Source organism: Peromyscus leucopus, chromosome 9 (assembly GCF_004664715.2).
Source record: "Peromyscus leucopus breed LL Stock chromosome 9, UCI_PerLeu_2.1, whole genome shotgun sequence".
In the NCBI taxonomy this organism is placed as follows: Eukaryota; Metazoa; Chordata; class Mammalia; order Rodentia; family Cricetidae; genus Peromyscus; species Peromyscus leucopus.
In genome coordinates, this window is record NC_051070.1 from 46,726,059 (window position 1) to 46,751,457 (window position 25,399).

A 25,399-nucleotide genomic window follows, 5' to 3' on the forward strand; every position below is an offset into this window, starting at 1 on the left:
CCTTTCCTCCTCCCGAGCTCCAAAGAGCTAACTCCAGCACATTCTGTGTGGAAAGATGAGCGGTTAAGCCCCTCCTCTGTCTACATCTCAGTATCAGCATCTGGAGGTTCAAGCCCTGTTTTGGTCCTTTTAGTGCAGGAAAACTCACAATGCTAGCACCCCCTGAAACAAAGGTGGCTGGAGAAGGTCCACGATGCCCCCAAGGCAGTGTGGCGTGGGGTAGGGTGCGAGATTCAAGCCCGGTCAACGCTTTGGCTATGGGCAGTGACCCCCAAATCTTCCTGGGCTGTAGGCTCACTACTGCTTTATCCTCTATGAGCCACTCAGCTGCTTCGTTCTTCCAGTGTAATACCCACTACTACCAAGGTGAGAAGGTCTGGTCCAACTCCATCCTCGAGAACCCCGTCCACATTTGTCAGGGACTGGAAAGAGGCTTCCTGGCTCCTCATCTTATGTCACAAAGGGTCTCTTCGCACAGCCCTGTAGAAGAAGGTCCCATTGTGGGGCTCCCTCAGACACCTAAAGGGCAGGTTCCTTTGGACCGTCCCTCAACAGTACTATCCAAACCTGTTCGGGTTCAGCTTGTCTTTTGAGGTACCTATATGGTCTAGACTTCAGCCTGAAGGCACCAGTGCCCTAATCCCTGCCTGGCCTGAGGAGGTCAGGTAACACAGTCGGGGGTCACTAAGGCCGGGTACAGCTGCGTCCCCCACCCCCCACGCACGCACAAACGCGGGGTCACCCGAACCCTGTGCCCCGCAGCGTTCGATCTCAGGACCGAAGACACCCTGGGCTAGGGTGCCCTCCACTCAGCGCGCTGCGCTGTAGCAGCCGCCGCCTCTCGCTTCCCGCCTCGGTGGCCGCGCAGGGTAGGTAGCTGGGGGGACCGGAAGGATGGCGAGGAAGTCGGAGAGGGTTTCCTGAGATGAGAGATTACTTCCGTCCGCGCGCTGGCCTCTCTTTGGAGCCGGCTGGCTGGGGCTCGGGGAGCGGGGTGCGCGGGGCTCGGCCGCGCCTTGCCACCTGCAGCGCCCGGGCAGGCCGCGGGGACCTGCGGCAGCGGCTCACCCCGGCCATCCTTGCAGGTGGGAGTCGAGAGCATCTCCAAGCACCCAAGCCATGGTGGCCAAACAGCGGATCCGGATGGCTAACGAGAAGCACAGCAAAAACATCACCCAGAGGGGAAACGTAGCCAAAACCCTGGTAAGGCGGGGGCGGCGCCGGCCGGGCCGAGCTGGCAGGACCCGCGGGGCGGAGCGGGGCGGAGCAGGCGGGCCTCGGGCTCAATGCCAGGCCTCCCGGCCCCTCCTCCGGGGTCCCGCAGACTGGGGGACCCGGCCGGGCTCTGGGGGCGCAGACTGCTCTGCTTTCTCATGGGCGGAGAGGGCTCTGGTTGGTGGAGCCTCCCCAGGAAAAAATGGCTCATCGTCCTTGGAAAAGGCTTAAAGCTGCATCTCAGGGTTCAGTGAAGCCAACTGGGCTGGGAGCCGAGTAGGTGAATGTGATGAATGAATGAATGGATGAACGAATGATAGAATGCTACTTATCCCCAGCTTCCAGACTATACCCCTGGAATCTTCCCCACCCCCATACTAAGATTTTTCTTTCTACCTTTTTTTTTTTTTTATAGTGATCTGTCTCTTCTCCCAGTATGAATTGAAAGGGTTTAAAAGTAGGGCGTGAGATTCCGACACACATTTCTTTCCATCCTCTTCTTCTTCTTCTTGCAAAATGAGGCCTCCAGCCGTCACTGGGCTAAAGCTTAAGTGCCACGTTACTGTCTCCGTTCACCCTGTGAATTCAGGCTCATTATGATGCTGTAGCTGTAGAGACCAGCTTATTGCCAGGAGTTCTTTGCTCCCAGAACTGTGGGTTAAAGCTTTACTCCTGGAATTTTAAGTAAACTGTACCTTAGGAGCAGATCTTTATTCCCTTCAGTAAACCAGGTTGTCTGCTACAGAAAATGTCAGGCCTGTGACTTTGAACCACCCGAGACTGGAGTGGGTTTGCGTCGTCACGAAGAGCTGGTTTGCAAAGGCGCCTGGAATCTATTATCCTAAAAGATGAAGGGGAAGTCCAGCCAAAGCTTGAGGTTTGTCTGGAAACGCAGACTTGATGAGGCAATGCCTTTTAGCCAAAGAAATTATGCTGGTTTGATTAACTGAGGGAAAAGATGGATGTGTAGTCATCACACCGGAATTCCTGCAAAACCAAGCAGAATTGTAGCAGAGGAACCATAGCGTCAAAGTCCACTCAGAGCTTCATACACAGCTCCAGGCTTAAGTAACCCTTAAAATTCTCTGTTTTGGGGGATTGGAGCTGTGATTAGAGGGAACAAAATGGCAAGGCATCGTAGAATGGGAACCACATTTTTACTGAGATCTGTTTCCCCTATATGTTTCTACTGGGAGGGGGCAGGGAGCCACTGCCCAAGTTGACCTTAAAAGCAGTCACTTTATGTTTCTGGGAGATCAGTTCTTCCTTCCCAGGGTGTCAGACCTACTTGCTGACATAGTGGAGATAGGCAGTGTCTGATGAGTTAAGGAATCAGAGTTCAGGGGTTAAAGGATCTCCCTTGACAGCTTATGTGAGGGCAAAAGGAACCACACAAGAACTACCTTGTGGGGCTTGTTTTCTCCATCAGTCTCCGTAGACTGAAGAAAATGTTGGGAACCTAAAACAAAACAAAAGACTATTGGCTCCAAAGTAAAAGACGATGGGAAAGCTCTACCTAGTAGGTATAAAGACTGGTCTTCAGCCTTTCAACTCAACTTTCCCTGGCTACATTTAAATTATATTAAATGTGTGGTATAAGTGCCTTTAGCAGGTTCTGCCATACCATGGATGGCCCGCCTCAACAGTGCCTCGAGCCTATGAGGACCTGGAATTGGCCAGACTAAATTTGTAATGAAAGATTCCCGGGCCCCAGTAAACATTCGTTTTGGGGTGTTTTGAAGGGTCTTTTGGTTAGCTGTATTGTAAGTAGATCAGCATCCAAAAAGAAAGCAAAATTTCTCTCTGTAAATCCTGAATCTTGTTTTTTTTAATTACAAGTCAAACATGGTTATACTTTGATAGAAGTAACAGAAAAGACAGCTAATTTTGGTTAGACCAGTAAGTGGGAACAGATTTGCAAGTTCCCATTGAAAATTCAAGCTCGTTGTTCAGAAATCAACCTCCATCACCGTATACAGATGCTCCTGTCTGTCATGATTAACCAATGGCTTTGGGATAAATCAGTGCTTTCCTCCTAGAGAGCAGATTGATACAAGAAACAGAAATGAAAGGACTATTTGGGGATTGGACAGTAAGGATTCCTTCAGAGTGGAAGGGGGGTTTAAATATCAGAGTTCTGAGCTGCCCTGCAAATATTTTATAAAAGAAAAAGACAACCCCTCACATATTGGGGCTTCATGTTTAAGTTGAGCCTTGTTCTTTACAGGATGTCTGTAGAACAATTTTCTCTGTCCTACAGCAATAGTATGGGGTGTGGTGGTATTGTGTTCCCCAAAATATTTTGCACACTAATAAGCTTATCTGGGGTCAGAGAATAGTACAGCCACAAAGTTAAACATAGAGGTTAGGCAGTGGTAGCACACACCTTTAATCCTAGCATTCCAGAGGCAGAAATCCCTCTGGATCTCTGTGAGTTCAAGGCCACATTGGAAACAGCCAGGCATGGTGACTCACGCCTTTAATCCCAGAAGTGAGCCTTTAATCCCAGGAAGTGAGACAGAAAACAGAAAGATATATAAGGTGTGAGGACCAGAAACTAGAAGCATTTGGCTGGTTAAGCTTTCAGGCTTCTAGCAGCAGTTCAGCTGAGATTCATTCTAGATGAGGACACAGAGGCTTCCAGTCTGAGGAAACAGGATCAGCTGAGGAATTGGCGAGGTGAGGAAGCTGTGGCTTGTTCTGCTTCTCTGATCTTCCAGTATTCACCCCAATGTCTGGCACTAGGTTTGTTCTCATTAATAAGACCATTCAAGATTCATGCTACAATGGGGCTTATGTGAATTGTCCCAGTGAGGTTGTACTGGCAACCTTTCGAAAAAAAAAAAAAAAATTAAGACTCTCCAAAGGGCATGTACTGGCATTATGATCAGCTGTGTGCTCCAGAGCTCTCAAAGTCCACAGCTAATTTCCATCACTAGGGAATGCCTTCCCAAAGAATTTTATGTTAAATACTCCAGGCTACGCAATAATAATTTGTGTTTCACTGTAGGTATAAAATACAGGTCTCCATTTGGCATACTGGATAGCCCAGTGATTCATATAGAGGCTCCTGGATTCACTTATTGGCCTTGCTGGGAATCGAGCTAGGATAAATCTTTCTGTAACGTGCCATGAGTGGCAACAGTGACCCCTCAATGGGTTACTGACGGAAACTAGAGCAGTGAAGTTGGAGAGGAGGGCATGGGAGGGTAGATGTCACACTCTGTTCAAGTGACGTGGTTTGAAATCTCTGTGGCTGACTTGATCCCAGCTTGACCTAGTCTTATGTGCTAAGGGGTGACACAGTAAAGTCCTATTGTGCAATTCCTAAAGACTTACTTGGTTATTTCCCGGCCAGAAGCAACAGCCTGTCATATTGTGACTCCCAGCACACACACGCCGGTCAAGGCCCAAGAATGAATGGCTTTCATCTTTAGTCAAAATTGACCTGCTGTTAACACCTTGATCTCTACTTCAGTATCTAGTCAGTGAAAAACAGGGATGACCCACCCATTACTACCAATTACTACGAAGTATTATTAAAAGTACGGCTGAGCATGTAGCATGTAGGTAGGAGCCCTGGGTTTGATCCCAGCACCATATAAACCTGGGAGTGGTGGTCCACACGGATGTAACCCCAACATTTGGGAAGTGAAAGGGGAGGAAGAGGGTCCGATCTTCATTGTCTACATAAGTTGAGAAGGTCAGATCATCCTTGGCTACACATCAAAGTCAAGGCCAGCTTGGACTAGAAGAAAGCCTGTGTCAAAATAAATAGACAATAATCTTTGTAGACTCACATTTTACCTGACCTATGAAATCACGTTTAATTAAATTAAATATGCATGCTCATTCATTCTTTAATGAACATTTATTATCCTCTTTATTTAAATCTATGCCAGCTTTGCTATACATTGACGCTATATATTTCTTCTTTGAAGAAACCCATCAGCCCTTATGGGGCCTCCAGTATGGTGGAGAGATTGACATTAAACATATTCCCCTGGGAGTCAGTAATTCCAAACTATAAAAAAAATGTCAAGAAAACATACAAATGGTCATACAAATGATCAATGAACCTGAGTGAGGTAGAGCGGGAAGGCTAAAAATGTAATAGTAAGTTGAGACCTAACAAATTGTAGCCTAATCTATAGAAAAATAAGGAATTCCTATCTTTTTTTTTTTTCCAGTACTGGGGACTAAGACCAGGGCCTTGTATACGATATCTATGTAATCAAATATGGTTGTCCTAGGTGGCCCATGCTGGCCTTGAACTTACTCTGTAACCCAGGCCACCCTAGATTTCACAATCATATTGTCTTAGCCACCTAATTCTGAGATTCTAGGTGTGTACCATCATGCCTGGTAAATGGGGAATAGCATTAATTATGAATGTCAGGTATTAATAAATACAACATGTTTCATATTTTTAATACAGTAAACTCTCCAGGAAAGCCAACTGAAGGAAGATTGTACTGTTTTGTTCAAAACTTTACTAAACCTTGCTCAACGTGTCAGGAAATTACATTCTCAATAGCGTTCATTTCCCTTCGAAACACTAGCACAGTACACCTCCCAAATGGGTAGCTGTCAGATCTGCATAGACTTGAGCCCATAATTTATAATGTTGTGTATCTGTTCAGATGTCCACAGCCCTTAACTGAAGCCCACAGCTTGAGTTTGTGATTTGTTCCACAAGTAAACATCTACAGATTGTTTTTTTCTACCAGTGGGCAGTTCTTTAGCTTATACTGAATGTAGCCAATCTTTTGCTCAAGTTACTAATGAAGCAAGCTCAGTTTTGTCTCCCCCTGCAAATTCTTTCTTTGTCCTTTCTGTTTGATAAATCACTGCTTTTTCTGGTTGTCTTCCCTAAAACCTAGGTGTGCTCTGTTCATTTTTCTGGTCTTCTGGAGCATCTGCACTCAGGCCTAGAGATGTTGCAGAGGGATATTTTTTTTTTTTTTGGTTTTTCGAGACAGGGTTTCTCTGTGTAGCTTTGCGCCTTTCCTGGAGCTCAGTTGGTAGCCCAGGCTGGCCTCGAACTCACAGAGATCCGCCTGGCTCTGCCTCCCAAGTGCTGGGATTAAAGGCGTGCGCCACCAACGCCCAGCAGAGGGATATTCTTATTATACCTTTGTTCTTGTTTTGAGAAGAGCATCACGTATGCCGGGCTCTTCCTGCAGATCAAGCTGTCCTGCTTGCCAGTATGTGGAGACTTCTCTAAGGTGCAGACGTCATTAAGGCTTACCAGCTTTTTGAGAACATTCTGCTCCCCTCTCATGCACCCCCCAGAATGCTGCATTACTTTTGTGGGTTACAGTGATTTCTGCTGCACAGGCTTCTTCCATTTTCAATATAGTGATGGTTCGGGGGAAACGTCTGTGCTCTCTGATCCTTCTGGGAATGCACAGACATGAGAATGAAAGGTGACCTAGTCATAAAAGATACCTAAACTTGGTAATAAATTGAATCCCATCTCTTACTCATCAGCAAACTTTGAATCTCAGGTTCTCAACTACAAAATAGGAATAATAATAATCCTTGCACGGAGCCATGTGTGCTGGAGATAACATACATGGACTGCCTGGGCTATGCTTTCAACAGATGGACACAATTATTATTATTATCACTAGCCTTTAAAATCACCATGTGTGTTTATATATTTATACCTCATTCACCCCTACAGTATTTTAGAGCACCAAATTCATTAACATTAATAAAGTAATAAATGACTTGTTTTACAGAATTTACCCCAGTCTTTTATAATTGGCTTTACTCAGCTGTGTATCTACCCACGAAGAGTTGCAACCAAATCTGTCATTTGTACACAGTAGGATCCTAGCACATCTAAAACCTCGCAGGACCCTGTAAAAATGTTTCCTGAATCAATGAACCTAACCTTAAATTTTTATTCCCTTACAGAGGCCACAAGAAGAGAAATATCCTGTTGGGCCATGGCTGCTGGCACTGTTTGTTTTCGTTGTCTGTGGCTCAGGTATGGTACTTCACTGAATTATAGCCCATGTTCTCCACTGTCCTTGAGAAACCATGTTTTGTCCACAGCCTAAATACACAAAGAAGTATTGATTTGGGGTCCAAGGTCATCCCTGCCTTAAACCTTAATCTTGGTGTGTTTTTATTTAGTTTCTATCCCAAGTATGATGAGGCAGAGTTGATACACTATCAAATCATAATCATAAAATGATTACAAGAAATCAAATGCGTTACATATATGCTGTGCAGTTCAGTTGAGTTGTTCTGTATACACACAGCCTATATAGATTAGATTATTTGGAACAAAAGGTAAAATGCCTGTCTGCTCAAGATAAACCCACATTCCAAAGACAGGGAGGGACTTTACGCCTTAGAACCTTCTACAGAAAGCTCAACCAGAACAGAGCCTTTGACCTAAGCCACAGATCTGGGTATCTTGATAGTCTGGGGTGGTAAGTTCAGAGAGCTGTGATTAAACGCTTGCAAATACATACACACATATGCACAAGGGATGTGAGCAAAGGGGGAAAAAAAGCATGCAATTCTGTTCAGTGCTGTTTGTGGAGCCTTGCTTGGGCTCTTGGTACCAGTAGACTAAGTTTCTGCAATACTAATAAGTGGATATTACCTCTTCTAAACTCAAGGCATAGTGTCAGGGGTCCCCATCCTCCTCTGTCCTCTCTGTTTCTGAGGACAGGGACCTCAAGAAGCCTGTGTCTTCCTGTGTACGCTTAGGCATCCCACCAAGACGCACTTCTGCTCCAATATCAAGAGAAGCCCATCACGACTGCGGGTCCAGCTACTTGAGCTCTAAGAGATTGCTTTCCCAAGGGAACAGAAGGTCTGGGGGGTTAGAACATCTGAAGCGCTCCGGGATAGCATTATCTTCTGAAATATTTTCAAGAGGACTCTATGTTTCAAGAAGAGAAAATTATCCACTCAAAAAAATAAGAATTCTAACCCTCATCAGCTTTTCTCTGGGGGAAGCTACCCAGTATGTGAGTGCCTTGCCACTGATTTGAATACATTCACCCAACCCCTGAATATTTCCAAGAATGGGCTGCCTACTTCACAAAGAAGCAAAAAGTCTATTCCTGGGCAGGTGCCGTGGTGCATGTCCGTAATGCCAGTACTTGGGTAGCTAAGGCAGGAGGACCATCATTTTGAGGCCAGCGTTGGGCTACCCAGAAAGTTCCAGGCCAACACTGGATACACAGTGAGACCCTGTCTCAAAAATAACAACAAAACTCAATGCCTGCTCTCTTCAGAATGTGCAGATATTTTTAATATGAGTGCCTGGTAGATCCTTCTTCAGACTAAACTCACCTAGTTGACTCAACCTTGCCTTAAAAGATGTGTGTTCTAAGCCAGGCATTGGTGGCACAAACCTTTAATCCCAGCACTTGGGAGGCAGCGGCAGGCAGAACCCTGTGAGTTCAAGGATGGCCTGTCTACAAAGCAAGTTCCAGAACAGCCAGGGCTATTACATAGAGAAACCCTGTTTCGAAAAACCAAAAAGAAAAGAAGGAAGGAAAGAGGGAGGGAGGGAGGGAGGGAGGGAGGGAGGGAGGGAGGAAAGAAGAAGGAGGAGGAAAAGAAGAAGAAAAAGAAAAGATGTGCATTCTAGACCTTTCTCCCAGATGCACTCAATGACCTTCTTACAGGACAGCATTAGCAACTTCAGAAGATAGCCTGGAATTGTTGTGACCACCGGGGCAGTAGATTTGTCACCCCACTTGATCGTACTACTGCCTCTGTTACCGTGACCTGAGTTTTCAGTTTAACCCTCGTGCTTTTGAGTGTCACCCTGTCAGCCACCAGCCCCATCCAGTCTTCATATCAGTTCCCTGCCCACCTCAAAGATACATCTGTGCACCTCTTTGCCCCCAGTGAATCCGCTGTCCCCCTACACATGTTGTTTCATTTTCCTCTGGTCCTCCTCCTCATCGTCTCAAATGATCTCATTTCCTCCCTTATTGTCTACTTCCTCCCACAAGAGTGGTCCAGAGAGGCCGTGTTTCTTCCCCACCGAGTCTGTAGATCCTGCACAGCACCTGGCACACAGCAGGTGTCCAGGGGAGTGAGAAGGTGGTGGATGCCCAGATGGATGGCCAGGTACCGCCCATACTCTAGGCACTTGGCCACTTTAGAAAGATGAAGTCTAGGTTTTGAGAGCTCATATACAGCTCCATGATTTAAAACTTTTATTGTTCGCTGTCAGTTGTCTTTTCAAAGTGGCCAAGTTCACAAGCATACAGAATAAGAGGTGTTCTGATGTTCTGATCTACTGTGCAATATGATCAGTGACATGACATGATATATTTAACATATGACTCCTCGTCGGCACTGCATTGGTGGGAACAATGTACACAATTGCAAGAGACACGGTCTCTTAATGCAGCACTTCCCTCTGTGTGTACATATGTTCATCTGGAATTCACAGCCTCTGGTGTTCTACCTCTGATTTTTTTACCTTTAGCGTGTGCCAGCCCACATTAAAAAGTTATCTGTGCTCTTAGGCTTTATGACCAGTCTATAGACAGATGGATCTTGAACCTTGAGCTTTTAATATAATTATATTCTCCCAGCTTTATGACCTCTGAACATATTATAGCTCCAAGTCACCGATGAAAGGTCTAGACTTGGAGAAAACTGTAAAACACAGTGAGGCAGCCTCCTTTAACTTGACTTTGAACCTCTGCACCTTGCAGCCTGGCTCTATGCTGGGTTTTGAAATGCAAACAATGTAGGTGTTTGTGGGCATTGGGGAAGGCAAGGAGGGGGGCTGGTGCAGCCCAGGAGAGAGCACACCACATTGACCGCATTAGCTCAGCGATGTGGATAAGGGCCTTCCCCATCACACGGGCTGAGGAGGGACCTTCCTGTAGTTGGAAGTGAGCATTCAAACAGATGGGGTGAGGGAGGTGTCTCCGCCAGAGGGAACAGGATGTGCCATAGGCACAGAGGCACCCCACAAGCCCAGTCACAGTACCTCGTGTCCCTGTTGCCCGGGTCCCAAGTAAATACTAGCTAATGCATGTTTACTTTCTAGCATCAAGGTTTGCAGTAAGGACATTGTAGCCCTCCAACCTGTCTGTCTGGGTACAAGTCAGTAGAGCGTTCTGATTTGGCTCCTTTTTCTCAAATCCATGTCCGTTATATAAATACCACATTTCCATGACACTCCTAGAGGTCAGTCATTTCTCGGGGACCAGGACTGTTGTCTATATAGGCTTTGTTACCTTTTCTGTGAGTCTGTCAGGTCCCTGGGGTGTGGACCTATAAGCAAGTCCTCGAACTTTGGATTAAAAGGGCTCAGAGAACAGATCACTTACTGTACCCATCCATCTCCTCCCTCCTTTCTTTTTTTTCTTTCTGGGGGTGTGGAAGATAAGACCCAAGGCCTCCTTCATGCCGGACATTTTCCCACTCTGCCACATACCCCACCCTTCCACTCTTCTTGTGGCAACTCATTCAGTCTCTCTAAGCCAGACCGATTTGCTTCTCCAGACAGGTGAACTATAGGAGCTGAGAGGCCTTACTTTTTCTGTCCCCTCGTAACATACTGCCACTGTCCCAAAGCATCGGGCTCATCGCTTTTCAAGTTACAGCTAAAAATAGTATGCACATCCCCCCATCCCACCCCCACCTCACTTCTCCTTTTAACAGCTGTGGTATTGTTTTCATACACCTCAGCTCAAGTTGGCCACGGCTCTCCCTCATCACTCCTCCTGGTTGGTCCCTGGTGTACACGGCCCTTTCTAAACAGATCATGTCATGAAAAACACATTCACTCGTTCCTCCAGATCTGTCCCCATTGCCGGCCCTCCAGGATTAGTCAGTTCATCTTGCAGAACCTTCCCAGCTCTTGACATTCTCCCCTTTCCCAGTCAAGGACGACACCTCCCACCCCTCTTCTCTCTCCATTTGAAAAGGTGTGACTTTGTCGACTCTAGCCCCATGTATTGCTTCTTCAGGTGAGTGATGAGCCTTCCTGCAGGCACTGGAACGCCAGAAACCCTCATCCCTGGAGTGTCTGGCCAGTGCCCCTGTTCTAAAATCCAGCACCGCGAAGATGCTCCCCTCTCGTGTCTCACTGCAGCTCAGACACAAGCATCCTGCTGTGCTTGCCTGCCATGGTCATGCAAGGTGCATTGGAGCTTCACCCCACCCCCCACCCCCACCCCTCCACCCCCCCACCCCCACCCCACCCTCACCCCCGCACGCTCTCTCCACCCTCTGTGCCGTCTTCAAACATGATATTCCCCCTGGTGTAGACAAAAGCTTTGTCCCACCAAGTTCCCGTGACAGCTTCCAGGTCTTCTTGCCATCTGTGAGCTCCTGGATTGAGTTTCTCTTATTTTTGTGTGTTCTCCTAGAGACACTGAGGACAAGATAACATCTCCTATGAGTAAAGATATTGATCGTCTATCCTAATCTCTTGGAAGTCTTGTGCCTTTCATTCTCTTATTTTATTAGCCTACTTTCCTAGATGATGATTGGTTGAGCGAAGTGCCCTTTTTAGAAATAGTGTCAGAGTACTGGTGGTAAATAATATTCAGGTCAGTCAGGTAGTAAGAAACACACATTTTCTATTTTTTTTTTTTCTCACCGCAGTCTCAGAGAGAATTAAGGCTGCCAGGGAGCTAGTGTTTACAGATGCTCACTTACTGGCCACTCTTGCTCCTTTATGTGGAAAAGCTGGTTAACAAATCTATGAAAATCCTGTACTACTTCTCAGCATTCCCTTCTGTGGCCTTCTCTGTCTGGTGCGTTTGCCCTTTCTGGAGTCTTCATCCAAAGGCTTCAGCACAGACCCACATCCAGGAAATGCCGTCCCCAGTCCCCACACTGAGAAGCCAGGTGAAGAGCCCCCCGCCCCCCCCCCCCCGGCTGCCTGAGGCCACCACCACCCCAGCCAAACCTGCTCTTGCTTCTTGCCAAGGTAGCTGGCTATGACCTCTAACAATTACCCCGAGGAAAGGCAAGTACAGAGTTGCCGAGTGCACCTGCAGAATAAGTATATCTCCACTTTCTGAGACTGCAAAAGGTGTCTCCAGCAAGGGACTTTTTGGCAACCCTGTAAGAGGCCTCAGAAAGAAGGAGAGTTAAGAGTCTGCCAAATATGAGGGCTCAAGGCCTGGAGCCTCTGTAGTCAGATGAATGGCACTGGACAAGTCAGTACTCTCTCCATGTTGCTTTTCTTTTTCTGTTTTTTGTTTTTTTTTAAGATTTATTTATTATGTATACAGTGTTCTGTCTGCATAGAAGAAGGCACCAGATCTCATTACAGATGGTTGTGAGCCACCATGTGGGTGCTGGGAATTGAACTCTGGACCTCTGGAAGAATAATGCACCAGATATCATTACAGATGGTTGTGACCCACCATGTGGGTGCTGGGAATTGAACTCTGGACCTCTGGAAGAAGAAGGCACCAGATCTCATTACAGATGGTTGTGAGCCACCATGTGGCTGCTGGGAATTGAACTCTGGACCTCTGGAAGAGCAGCCAGTGCTCTTAACCTCTGAGCCGTCTCTCCAGCCCCATGTTGCTTTGCTTGTTAAGAAAATGGAGATAAGAGCCAGGCGTGGCGGTTCAGGCCTATAATTCCAGCACCTACTCAAGAGGCTGAGGCAGGAAGAGCAAGACTCTGACTCCAAGTTGGGGGACGGGGGGTGGGGGAAGAGAAAAGCAGTCGACCACAGGTGTCGAATGGTTCTGGGAATCTGGCCCATTACAAGCCCAAGCCTGCCACCATCCATCACAGATACCAGTGCCTTGCAGAAAATGTCAGTCCCGCTATGGAAGAGTAGTCTCACATCACTCCTTCTCCAGGCTGTGTATCTAATTGATGGGCCTAGCCTCAACTTCCCGTTCTTGATCTATCAGAAAACCATCAGCCTGCATGCCTGCCCGCCTCTTGCCCCTGAGGATGAATGAGAGCCATTCTCAAGGCTAAACCTGTTTCCTCATGTGATAAAGCATAAGCACCCCCAACCCCCACCCCCGACACCCAAGAGGAAGGAAGTACCACTGTACGGACCAACCTCAGCAAATAGTGGTTTATACTTCAAATTAAGCATTAAAAAAAAAAAAAGTATGTTTCATTTCCTTAAAGCAATGCTCATACACTCCCATTTTGGGGTGTTTTGCTTGTGAAATTCAAAACATTAGGAATCACGTATTCTTTTGAGACTACTGTTGACCAACGGGGGACATCTCTGGACCATTTCTTGCTTTGTTAAATGTTGTTTAATGTCATAGCCAGCTTTATTTTTTATTAATATTATATAGATTATGTCTGAAATGAAAAACGAACCTGCTCTTCGTCTGGGATTTGGAAATGCTTGAGCCTGCTGAACTGGCTGGATTTGTTTCTCTCTACTTAATCTCTTCAGATCCTGCCCCCTATTGAAGCCTAAGGAATTCAAGGGCCCTGCAGGAGATTGTGCACCACCCCACCCCACCCCCACCACCCCGCCTTGTCCCTCTTTTTATCTTCTATTTTTTTTTTTTTCCAAGCAATGAGGCCTTTTTGCAGATAAGCATCTCCTGGAACAGTCAGTCTTGGCTTTCAAAATCGCCTCCGCTAGAGAATGGTTCATAGCGTCAGAGGACTACTTGGTTTTTTTTTATCTCAAGACAAGCTTCCTCCGGAATGTCTGCCTGTGACTGTTCCCTCCAGAGATGCCGTCACACCAACACTGCTGTCTGCTGTCTCCTCCAGCCTCCTGCAGACATGCACACTTGATGCCATCCCCCAGACCACTGATGCATCCCATTGCGGCTGTTTGTGCATCAAACCATAATCCCCTGGTCGTTTCTCCTCTTCTTCCTCATCGGTTGGTCGGTGTTTTTGTTTTGTGATGCTGAAGGCTGAACCAGGGCCTCTACACATGCGGAGTGGTAACACTATACCATTAGGCTGCACTCCCAGCCCTCTGCTCTTCAATGCTTTTTAAAAAATGATTCTTAGACAATAGGTAGCAACTGGTTGGTGATGTCTGCCATGAACATACTGTGGTCACCAAAGCCAAATCCTCATCTCGGTTGCCTCCAGACTGAACTTTTTCTAATTTTCACAGAACAACTGTGTTCAGTGCTTTCCACTTCCTTCCTTGACCAGATGTCTCCTAAACATTTGGTCTTTTCTTAATATTCTATCTGGGTGATTTTTTAAATTTAGATTTAGCACGTGCATGCTTCTGGATAGTCTTACAGCCCTACTTATCTCTCCTGAACCCAGTGGCAAAGAGCGGCAATCTGAAGCATTCCCTTTGTGGCAAAGGTGTATCCTGTTCCATCCCTGGGTAGACTTCAGCTGGGATCGGTGGAGCCACTCCATCCCAGCATCCTTTGCTTCTCCAACAGACCCTCTTCAATACCAGTCACACCCCAGTTCCTTCCCAGGATATTTATTTCTCCATTGTGTATTTATTTCAATTTTATTTCTCCTCTCTGGCCAACCTTAATATTGATTTCCTAATTAGAATGGGGGAGTTTTAAGGGTTCCCAAAGCCTGGGCATTCGTGAGCTCCCCGATCAGGGGGACTTGCAGTGGATAGGATTGACCAATGACCCTTATTTCCGGCATACTTTGCTGTATTGTATGAATTTGCCAGTGAGTTTGTATTTTATAAACAGAACACTTTCTGAGAACAAACCCTGGACGAGTGATTTTCCACCTTTTCTCCTCTGCTCAAAGCTTAATAAGTTAAGAGAACTGTTGTAATCGACGTAGTGGTATCGTTGCTATGTGTGTCTATGTATGTGTTTCTGTACATGTGTGTTAGTCAGTGTGTAAGACATTTAGGTTCTGTGTTTCTGTGCCTGTGTATGTATTTGTGTATTTATGTGTTTATATATGTACTGATATTCTATGTGTTGATGTGTAGGTTTCTATCTGTGTGTATTTACATATACGTGTCTGTATTTCTGTATCCATGTGTTTCCATGTGTATATGTTTATTGATGTGTAGATTTATATGTGTGTGTGTGTTGTGTATATTTGTGGAGTTCTATGTTTGTATGTGTTTGTGTCTGTATACGTGTTTGTGTGTCCATGTGTATATTTGCTATATGGGCTTATTAAATGTATGATTATGTATATGTTTAGATTTCTGTGTGTTTGTGAATGAATGGAAAGTCATGTGTATTGTGTATGTGTGTGAATGTCTGTGTGCATGTGTGTAAGTTGAGTGTCTGTGTATGTGGGAGGATAGGGTGTGTGTTGAGGAAGGTGTCTGCATATATGTGTCTGTACTATTGTGTATATGTATAAACATGTATGTGTGTGTTTGTGTGTGAGAGAGACTATGTATGTGTGTCAATGTGTATGTGCCTATGTGTGTGCCTGTGTGTATTTGTATGTATGTGAATGTATCTGTGTGTCTATCTATCTTTATGTGTATATATTTGTATCTGTGTGTCTATGTGTCTTTATGTGTGTATGTGTTTGTATGTGTCTATGTATTTATCTCTGTGTATGTGTGTTTGTATGTATCTTTGTGTATGTACATATCTTTATGTCCATGTGTGTTTTTGTCTGTGTGTGTAGGCCTATTATCCTGTGTTGCTAGATATTCTGACTTTTGTATCTGTAGAAAGCGGCAACCATCTTTGCTTACCAGATCGTAAATTGGAGCTGGCCTCTCACTCCAGAGTTAAGACCCCTCTTGAGCACAGAGCCTGCTCTGTTTATTTGGTGCTGTGCAGCCAGCCAACTCCCCTGTTTCTGGGTGGGGCATTGCTTTTGTTGGTCAGTTGACAGGTTGCACTCTCCTGGACTCTTCAGGGACGCTGCCCCTGGGGTCGGGTATGAAGACAGAGATAGCACGTCACAGACAGGGCCTTTTCAGAACTGAAGTGATTCTCCTGGGGTTGCTGGGTCTGAACTCTTCCCCATGCCCAGCCTCAGGTGTCAAATAGTCCAGCTCGGTCGCTGAGTCAATGCCCTGGGGCATCCATTTCCAGTAGGGCCACACCCTGACCTTCCTGAAGTCTGGCCTTTTATGTTCAGAATGGCATGGGGGAGGGAAAAGACTGAGTCATGAATACGCCAGAGACACGAGGAAGGACAGAGAACTCCAACTCCCTGTGGTGTCTCTGCCCTGTATTCCCTGTGTGACCCTCACATGGTCACCGGCTTTGTGGTGACATGTCTTTGAACCCAAGGCTCAGTCACCCAAGTGGGACCTTTTATAACAGCTCAGCCCTTTGCAAAAGGCTGCTGCTCTCCGAGACCTTCCAGGAACACAGGAGAAGGTGCTCGCGCGTTGGAGTGTGTTGGCCGCAAGCCACCAAGCTGTGTCCAAGTTACTGATGCCCACTCTAAGCCTCAAGCCTCCCATTGTTAAAGAGGATGGGGCTGGTTCCGAACTCACAATCCTCCTGACAGCTCCTCCTGAGGATTGACAGTTAACATATAAAATGCTCAGTGGCAGCATGGGGATGGTTTTATGGGTTTTTTTTGTTTGTTTGTTTGTTTGTTTTTTTGGTTTTTTGAGACAGGGTTTCTCTGTGTAGCTTTGCACCTTTCCTGGAACTCACTTGGTAGCCCAGGCTGGCCTCGAACTCACAGAGATCCACCTGGCTCTGCCTCCCGAGTGCTGATTATTTTTTTTTCTTACTGTAATGATGTACCCGGCTCCTCTTCATGCGACCTCCCTCCCTCCCCCTCCCCAGCGAAGTTCTGACCAAGGTGGTAAATGCTTACGCTTTTTCAGTCACCTTGCTTCATGCTGGTGCAGACATGCATAGTGAGCTCTGAGCTAGCAAACACCCTGTCTCATCTTGACCAGCTGCATCTGACAGGGAGAGCTGGGGACAGAGGGAACCTATTCTCCGCTTCCAGAAGGAACACATTATGATCTAGCCCACGGGATGAGAGCAAGGTCTGTTCCTACTCTTTCACTGACCATTTCCTGAGGACTCATTGTCATGCCAGGCTCTGTGCATTTTCTTTCCTAACCACACAACCCCCTCCAGGGAGGCTGCTACATCCCTTTTTCCAGACCATCAAACTGTCACACATAGAGAAAGCCAGCCAGAATCTCATATCTAAACATTAAGATGATTAGTTCCCAAATCTAGCTTTTTGAGACCCCAAGCCCATGTGACCCTGTGGCCTAACAGTTAGTGCTCTGGATTTGGGGGACTTCAATCTGCTTTCTATTGCCCCACAATTCCCTCTCATATGATTTTCCTAAAAGCCCTGTGGAGCAAAAGTTTGCTAACGTTAGGCCTTGGGTATGCCTGCATTGAAAAGAGTTCCTGTTAAAGCATCCTCTGGATTCAGCTGCCAGAGAACTGTGTTTTCTAAACATTCCAGATGTCTAACCATCTGCTCCCAAACGAGAGATCTTTCCCCAGCTACCCGCTGCTCTTTCATTGGTTTCCCAGACACAGACTGACCTCCCATTGGTTCCCCAGTCTTCTACTCCCCTCCCTCTTTCCTGGAAACTTGCTCCGGGATAGACTTGAATTCAACCATGTTTGCAGGTTGACCACATAAATACTGGCTTTTCCTGGAGACTGGCAGAACATTCTGGAAACTGCCCCCAGAGGGAGTCACCCCAGAAAGCATCCTGAGGTGCGTGAGAACCGGACACCCCCAGAGGATCAAGATGGACAGTCTGGAGGAGACATCTCCGCAGCCATCAGCTCTTCCAAGGTGACCCGGGACACTTTTGTCACATGCCCCGTGTGGGGTCTCTTCCTGGGAGGACATCCCTGTCTTGGTTGGTGGCACTTGCCTTTTGACATCTTCTTGCCCTGACCCCTGTCTGGCATCTCTCTCTACTCTTTCTTCCCTGAGACAGCCCACGGAAAATGGTGCCTTGCTTGCCTGTGTCTTCGTGTGTCTCCCGCCAAGAGCTTACTGGGTCACCTTTGCTGCGCCTTGTCTCCTGACACCTCTGCCTATCTTTCAGGGGACCCATGCTTTTCTTTAACCAACCTTCGTCCATCTCTTTCTTAATAAAAAATAAAGTTCAACTTCTGCAGCTATCTTATCTACCTAACGGATATTGAACTGGCCTGCCTTGATCTCTTCTGAGCAGCTCTCTGGATCTCTTATCGCGAAGTGTTTATTTACAGTAAAAGTGGCCTTGAGCCTCCCATTGGAGCAGAGTCCTGGCCTCTGCCCTTTTCCTATGAAACACAGCCCAGAGGTGCGTGCACATTCACAGTTGCAGCTGCTTCGAGGCTGGCTCCATTTCTTAGCTGTTAGGAATAGTGAAGTTGTGAACACAGATGTGCATGCATCTCTGGGGTGTGATGGCTTCCGTGTGCCCACAACCAACTGATATTCCCACCGTCCGTGCATGGGGCTCTCTCTTTCCCACTTCCTCACCAGCATTTGCGGTCACTGTTCTGTTTTTCCTGACGGTGGCCATTCTGACTGCAGTCAGGTAGATTCCCAAAGCAGTTTTGATTTGCGTTACCTTAATGGCTGAGGATATTGATCACTTTTTTAAAGGCTTAAGAACTGTCTATTCAGTTCATTAGCTGATTTATTCACTGGGGATAGGTTTTTTGTTGTTTTTTATTTGTTGACTGGGTATTTGATTTTTCTAGCATCTGTGTTTCAACACATTCTCAGAAGATCATGGCATGCACTCATGTGTAAGATTATCTGCTCCAAGGTGTCAAAGACATTCTTTTTAAGGAAATGCCTTTTGAATTTATGGAGAAAGTGGGTCTTGAGGCAGGAGAGAGCACATATTTGGGATAGAAAGAATGTCCTAGGAGAAAGCCTTGTGACTGAGCCAGGGAGTTTTGGAAATCAGGAGGGAGTTTCTGGGCAAGGGGAAGACTTTTCCAGGTGACTCCAGACAGGTAGGCAGGCACAGAATCTGCAGGTCTACAGAATTTAGCAAGAAGTTGTTCCTGATTTGCTTTAAACAGGGGGTAACCCCCCCCCCATCCTATCTGCTTTTAGTTAAAGGCTAAATCTGAGTTTCTTGCAGGAAAGGGATTGAAGAGGAGCCTGAGCAGAGCGGTTAGAAGTCATTGCAGAGTTCAGGAAAGATGGTAGCGACTTGAGCTAGGGTGGTATCTCAGGAGATGGAGAGAATACATATCCCATGATACCCATGTAAAGTCCACAGGGCATCATCAGTTGGAAGGTCATGGATGACACTAGAGTTCTGTGTTTACATGTAAGACCATGTCACCAACTTTGTCAGTGGGGAGGCAGAGTGAGAAGTCTGACAGTAATTAGAAGACAGAGAGCGAATATCTGCGGCTCAGAGGGATGGAGAGTCCCATTGTGAGCGATCACCAGTGGCCCTTAGCTCTGCGGGCCAGGACAGCTCACCTCAGGAGAAAGGGTAGAACGAGGAGAGGCAAATCACTAAGCGTGTGGAGGGATTTCAGTGCTCAACCCCAGTGTGTGGTGGAGGAAGATAACCCCATAAAACACTGACAGGAAAGAGCCAAAAAGAAGAAACAATGGGGCTAAGACATCCCAAAGGCGAACGGGGAGCATTTCAGACCGGGGAGCATTTCAGACCGGGGCGCACTTCAGACCGGGGCTCACTTCAGACGGGGCACCCAGTGATGGGGGAGGGAAGTGAGGCAAAAGGAGGCTGAGGAGCCTCTGTCACACTAAGTGACACAGAGGTCACTGTGACTTGAGCAAACACTGCTTCCGTGGAGAAAGCAGAAGGTAGAGTGAGTGGGATTGAGGTGGGAATACGGTGTGAGGACATGAGGAGAACGGCTGTGAACATCTTTAGAGATGCGAACCAGCCATAGGGAGATAGAACATCAAACACACTAAAGCTTGAGTCGGTTAAGAGAGAGAAGGTAAAGAACCTTGAGCTGCAATCTAAGGTCTCTGAGGGTCAAGATCCAAACACAGATGGGCAGGTGCCACTCACTCCGGCAGATCCTGCTCCTGCAGAGACTTCCCTGGGGCCTCTGTTTGTGACCCGCCCAGGACCTGGTGGCTGGCCTGGAATGGCCGCCTCCCTGCCCTTTCTTGGCACACCCTCCCCCACCCCCACCCCCATCTAGTCTGCCCTCGGCTCCCTCTCCCGCTGCCCATCCAGCTGTTTTCTCAGCTTTGTTCACCCACTGTTAAGTTATTAACTTGTCAGGGTCTAGACTCCCTGCTTCCTTTCCCTCTTTGATCTCACCGCTGGCTCCCTTCCTGTTTGCGGGCGTGGAAAGTCAGCATTTAGAGGGCCGGGGTCATGGTGTGGGTCAGTGTTGGCGGGCACACAGAATAACAAGCAAAATAATTGGTTTAAAATGTAGAAAACTTCTTGAAGACATTGAGACCACTGGAAAAGGAATAATAAACATCCCCATCTATGGGGTCTTAGATGTGAACTAAAATAGACTTCAGCCAGTCATTTCTCCAAGAGGGGGTTGTTTTGTAGGCAAATTAAAAGTAATAAATACTTGGTATGCTAATTCATGGCTTCAGCTAGGATTGGATATCACAACTACTTTTAAATACTCAAATCGGCAAATTCTTTAATATATGTCTTGCCACTCTGAGGCTTACCAATTTTGTCTAAGATTCCTTAGACTAAGAGCAGTTCTGTCAAGTAAATCAAGTAGCTTTGTCCTGACCTAGAACTTCTAAAGTCACAAATTAACACAATAGGAAGTGTGATAGACTAAGACATAGCCTTCTTCTGACCTCCAAGGGAGCCAGCATACACATGGTGCACATACTGATGAGCAGGTACACACATGCTCACAGAGAGAGAGAGACAGAGACAGAGACAGAGACAGAGAAAGAGATGTTTTTACAGAGACAGAGAGAGAGATGTTTTTAAAACAGAAATCTTCAAGCTAAATGTGCTAGATATAAATGAAACATACATGACTTTCATGTTTAGACTTGGACCTTATTGCTGTAGTAGCACATTGTGTATGTATAAACAACTTCAAACAGAGAGAAAGAGAGAAATCTGAAACATTCCTGGTCCCAGTCTGTTCCAGTAACTGCAGCAGGTATGACTTATGACGTGCGTTGTATTTTCAGTGTGTGAGGATCCCTCACACACGTTGTATCATTTAATGCCTGACCATGACCGTGAGCATGTTACCAATACTGGCACTTGCTTCCCAGAAGAGAGGGACTAGCTGGAGAGACACTAAGTTATTTGCCCACTCGTGGTGGCTGTGATTCAAGCCATTCCACCGTGATCTAACCTGCTCTTTATAAAGATCAACTGGCTTGAGAAGATCAGGATGACTCTCAGCCCAGAACGTGACGGATGCGCACGTGTGTGTGTTTTTCTTACCGTGACAGAGTATCTAGCTCCCCTGTGCCATCATCCCTCCTGAGTCAGAATACCGACTGCTTATTTAATCTGTACTTCTTGTCAGGCTTGCTGGGGAGGACAGGAATGTTAGGTGTTTTTTTCAAGTTTATAAGTTCTGGTAGAAAAACTTTCTCATCAAGAGCCAGCCAAGGACCCAAAGTTAGCCAAGAAAACCTTCAATCGGAGCCAGAATTAAATATCATAACTTGCCGAACTAACTCCTTCACAGTATCTGACAGTCCTAACAGTCTTTGCTTAAAGTTGATCCATGGCAACAAAAGGACAGTGCGTGTGAGTGCAGTAACACCAGAGACGTGACCAGAGGCAACAACAGTAAAGAGACAAAAGGGCAAGAAACTGGACCGAGATGTGCAGGTGGCCAGACACTGTCTTCCCGCATAACAGTGCCATAGCAAAGGGTTGTTAGCTATTGTTTTTCACAGTGCTACGTATGCTCACTGGATATTTGTGAAGAGATAATGTTAGGTCATGATCAGGTTTTCTAATTCAGGAAGATGATGATGTATATATACAGTGTATCTATAGGGAAATGTCCCCCCAGGGGAATGCATTAGCACTTATTTATCTTAAAATCCAGCTGTCCAAGGAAGATTTCCCAGGGCTCTCTGTGGCATTTCTCATCTCTAAGCACAGCTCCTGTACACATCGCAGTGTTGAACATCCCTGCTACAAAACCCCTGAGATCTGAAATTCTCTAAAATCTGAACTTTCTGGTGATGATGTAATGCCACCAGTGGGAAGTCGTATACCATGAAGCTTTGCTTCATGCATAAAATCAGTAAAAATGTCATGTAAAGTGTCCTTCGGGCTGTAAGCTGTGTATGAGACACAAGTGAAGTCCTTGGTGAGGGCTGGGGCCCATTCCTAAGAAATCTCCCAGTATAGATGCAAATATTCCAAAATCCAAAAGAGGAACCTGAGATCTTCAACATCCTGGTCTCAAGCATTGGGCTAGGAGCCATGTAACCTCCAGGTACTCAGTCCCATGAGGTGATATCACCCCCAAATGACTCATTTCCTGGGAGTTGCTGAGAGCCCAGCTTAGGAAGTGAATTTTCCTGGGTATTTTCAGGGATGCATTGTACAGAGAAGAATGAGACTCTCAACAGTTCTATGTGGATTCTGTTTTTTAATTCAGTGATTCAGTGGGTGATGCCCAGCCTCCCTCTACAAAGTGAAAGTCAAAAATATTAGCACGCTCTGAGTTGCTTTTCTGAGCGTCATCATCATCATCCATGTTGAGCCACCGATTGCTGGGGAAGATGTTTTAAAAAGCAAAAACAATAGAACCCACACACACACACACACACACACACACACACACACACACACACACAGAGGGCTTTCTTTTCCCAAAAGTCAATAGCTAGAATCAGACTAGGCATTACTTAACCAGTTCTCTCCAGGCGCTCAGGAGTTCTCAGTGGCCTTCAGGCTCTTCTTACCCTGCTCCATATCCCACCAGCCCAGCTCATTAAAGGTGGAGCCCGACACTAATCAGTGTTGCCCTCGATGAGAGACTGGGCTTCAGAGTCATAGGGACGCAGAAAGACAGATGTGTTCGGGGTCATGGGCAGTAGAGCCCAGCCCTGTGTGTGTGCTCTGAACACCTGGCCTGCCTCTCCCCCTCCCTCCCCCCAGTTGGTTGTTTCACAGGTCATGGCCATTTTGAAAAGGCAGACTCACTGATGTGCTTAATGCATTCAGTTTCTGCACGAAGGCCCACATCTCTCTCCCCAGCAACCCCAGAATGTAGATGGGGAAGGAGGCCAAGGCTATCTTCCATGCCTCAGGGATTTCTGGCTGCAGCTCCTGGTGGAATTAGCAGAAGTTATCTATTAATCCCAGAGGCATCCATCAGCAGCCAGAGCCAGGCTGTCTTTTCGAAAGAAATGCACTGACCCTTTGTTAACAACGTAAACTCTTGTTAGGAAGTATCTAATCAGCTCTGAGCCAGCCAGGGAGAGGCAGGGTCAGCAGAAGCCGGGTACAGGGTGGGCTGGGTTTCCAGCGTTAGGCTGTCTGGTATCTGAGCCGTCTGTTCTCTTTCCTTTCCCAGCTATCTTCCAGATCATACAGAGCATACGGATGGGCATGTGAGAAGGCCAGGGCGTTGGCTGCTGCTGCCCTGCTGCTGGCGGGTGGAGGGCCACGGAGATCTTCAGCAGGTCTACAGCAAGCGAACGAGCCGCGGGCAATAGAAAGGAGGTCCCCTGTTATTCCCTCCCACTCCATGGTGGAGGTTTGACCAAATTGCCTTCTCACAGGACATCTCCCTGCATCTGTGTCCTCCAGTGGAAAGGACTCTGCTCTTGCCGGCCCGACTGGAAGCCACGTGGGGGGAGGGGGAGGTCGGTTGTAGTGCTCCCTGTCCGGTTCCCCGGGTTTCACTGTGGTGTGCATGTGGCCCTCTGAGCGACTGCCCATTTACATCCTGCCAATACGGTCTCTTCTGTGTCAGGAATTGGTTTTACAAATAAATGTCTTCATTCAACCTTAATACCGTGTGTGAGTTACTGAGCAGAAGTAAACCACAGAAGAGCTCAAGACGGATGGGCCCCGGCGAGGACTTGGTTATGCAATGGAGAACCAGACAGAGCAGGGTTTACTACATCCCACCCAGACTCTCCACACCATTGCCCTAATGCAGCAGTAGGCAGTTCTGATGGTGTTGCTTTTATCACATACTTGAGTTGTTTTTAAAAGTGTGTTTGTGTGTGTGTGTGTGTGTGTGCATGTGCGTGTGTGCGTGCGTGCGTGCGTGCGTGTGTGTGTGTGTGTGTGTATGTGTGTGTGTGTGTGTGTGCATGTGTGCATGTGTGTGTGTTTGGATATGTATTTATCTCTTATTTAGGGTTTGATGTTCTTTCCCTCCTAAAGTCCAGAAAAGGAGCCTACACTGTGTGTGCGGCAGTCTGATTAGCCCTTATCTCCCCATGGTCTGCCTGGGAGCAGCACAGAGCAGAGGTCTCAGGCCTCCTGATGCAAACCACCCTACCCCAGGGCCCAGTGGCTGGCTGACTCCAGAGTCCTGAAGTGCAAGTGTCTCCAGCCCTCTGGGTGGGAAGCAGGCCCTCCTCTATCTCCCAGCTTTCTCCCAGCCTCTAAAGGCACAATGTCACACCCAGGAGGGAGCTAAGGAACAGCCCCAGAGATCTTAGGCAGGATTAAGGGTAGCTAAACGCCACTTTAAGCATGCCTGTTGTTACTTGATTCCATCTCTGTGTTGGTGTTCTGTTTTTCATGTTTTTAACACTATGAGAACTTTAAAAGGGGAAGTGCCGGGAGTGATTAGGAAGCCTCGTGAAACGGCATGTGTCGGGTCACTAGTCTCGCCTGGACCTTTGGTGGTGGTCTTGAAGGCTGTCTACCCTCCCACCTTCTGAATTCCCAAAGGACCCCTTTCCCCTCCATCCTCCTTCCTACCCCACCAAGAAGGCAACACAACTGTCCCCAAAACCAGCACCCCAAGCCCAGGTTGCCAGGAGCCCAACTGCCCACCAAGAGGCAGAAGAAAGCTTCGTGTCCCAGGCCCCTCTGCCCGATCACCCCCTTAGACTCCCGCCGGGGGTTTTTGTCTTTCTCCTCATCGCCTTGATTAGAAGTATACCTCCCACACACCACCAAAGTCTGTGACTAGGCCAGGGCATCGTGGCTCAGTCTTGAAGACACTCCATTGCCCTCTCCTCGATACGGACTTCCCCATGATGGCCTCAGTCAAAGTGGATGGATCAGTTATCCTCACTTCAAAGGGAAGCTGGAACCCCTGCAAAGGTCAGCTCCAGAGAGACCCAGCTCAATGCCAGGTGACAGAGACGGTGGGTGGGTTGGTCAGCCACCAGCCATAAAGCCACTCTGCTTGATTCCCACCCACCCCCC

At 47.1% G+C, this 25,399-nt stretch overlaps 1 protein-coding gene across 4 annotated transcripts; it reads left to right on the forward strand.

Moving 5' to 3' along the window:
• Positions 1 to 212: 212 nt before the first annotated feature.
• Positions 213 to 24,020, forward strand: Serp2 (stress associated endoplasmic reticulum protein family member 2). Of its 4 annotated transcripts, XR_005092152.1 has the most exons (5): positions 213 to 869; positions 1,086 to 1,203; positions 7,141 to 7,213; positions 17,715 to 17,886; positions 23,580 to 24,020. XR_005092152.1 is itself a non-coding variant. In XM_028878434.2 (4 exons), the coding sequence occupies exons 2-4, from the start codon at positions 1,120 to 1,122 to the stop codon at positions 23,618 to 23,620; spliced, it is 198 nt and encodes a 65-aa protein (XP_028734267.1). In that variant the 5' UTR covers positions 237 to 869; positions 1,086 to 1,119; the 3' UTR covers positions 23,621 to 23,713. The 4 variants fall into 4 exon arrangements, 2 of the variants coding, with proteins under 2 accessions (XP_028734267.1, XP_028734283.1); XM_028878434.2 differs by lacking the exon at positions 17,715 to 17,886 and having other exon boundaries at positions 237 to 869; positions 23,580 to 23,713; XR_003735519.2 differs by lacking the exon at positions 213 to 869 and having other exon boundaries at positions 947 to 1,203.
• The last annotated feature ends 1,379 nt before the right edge of the window (positions 24,021 to 25,399 follow it).

Bases quoted from the DNA above. Each gene is read 5' to 3' on its own strand.
- Serp2 (XM_028878434.2), top strand. From the start codon at position 1,120: ATGGTGGCCAAACAGCGGATCCGGATGGCTAACGAGAAGCACAGCAAA. The intron at 1,204-7,140 runs GTAAGGCGGGGG...ATTCCCTTACAG, and splicing joins GAAACGTAGCCAAAACCCTG to AGGCCACAAGAAGAGAAATA. The intron at 7,214-23,579 runs GTATGGTACTTC...TTCCTTTCCCAG, and splicing joins TTTCGTTGTCTGTGGCTCAG to CTATCTTCCAGATCATACAG.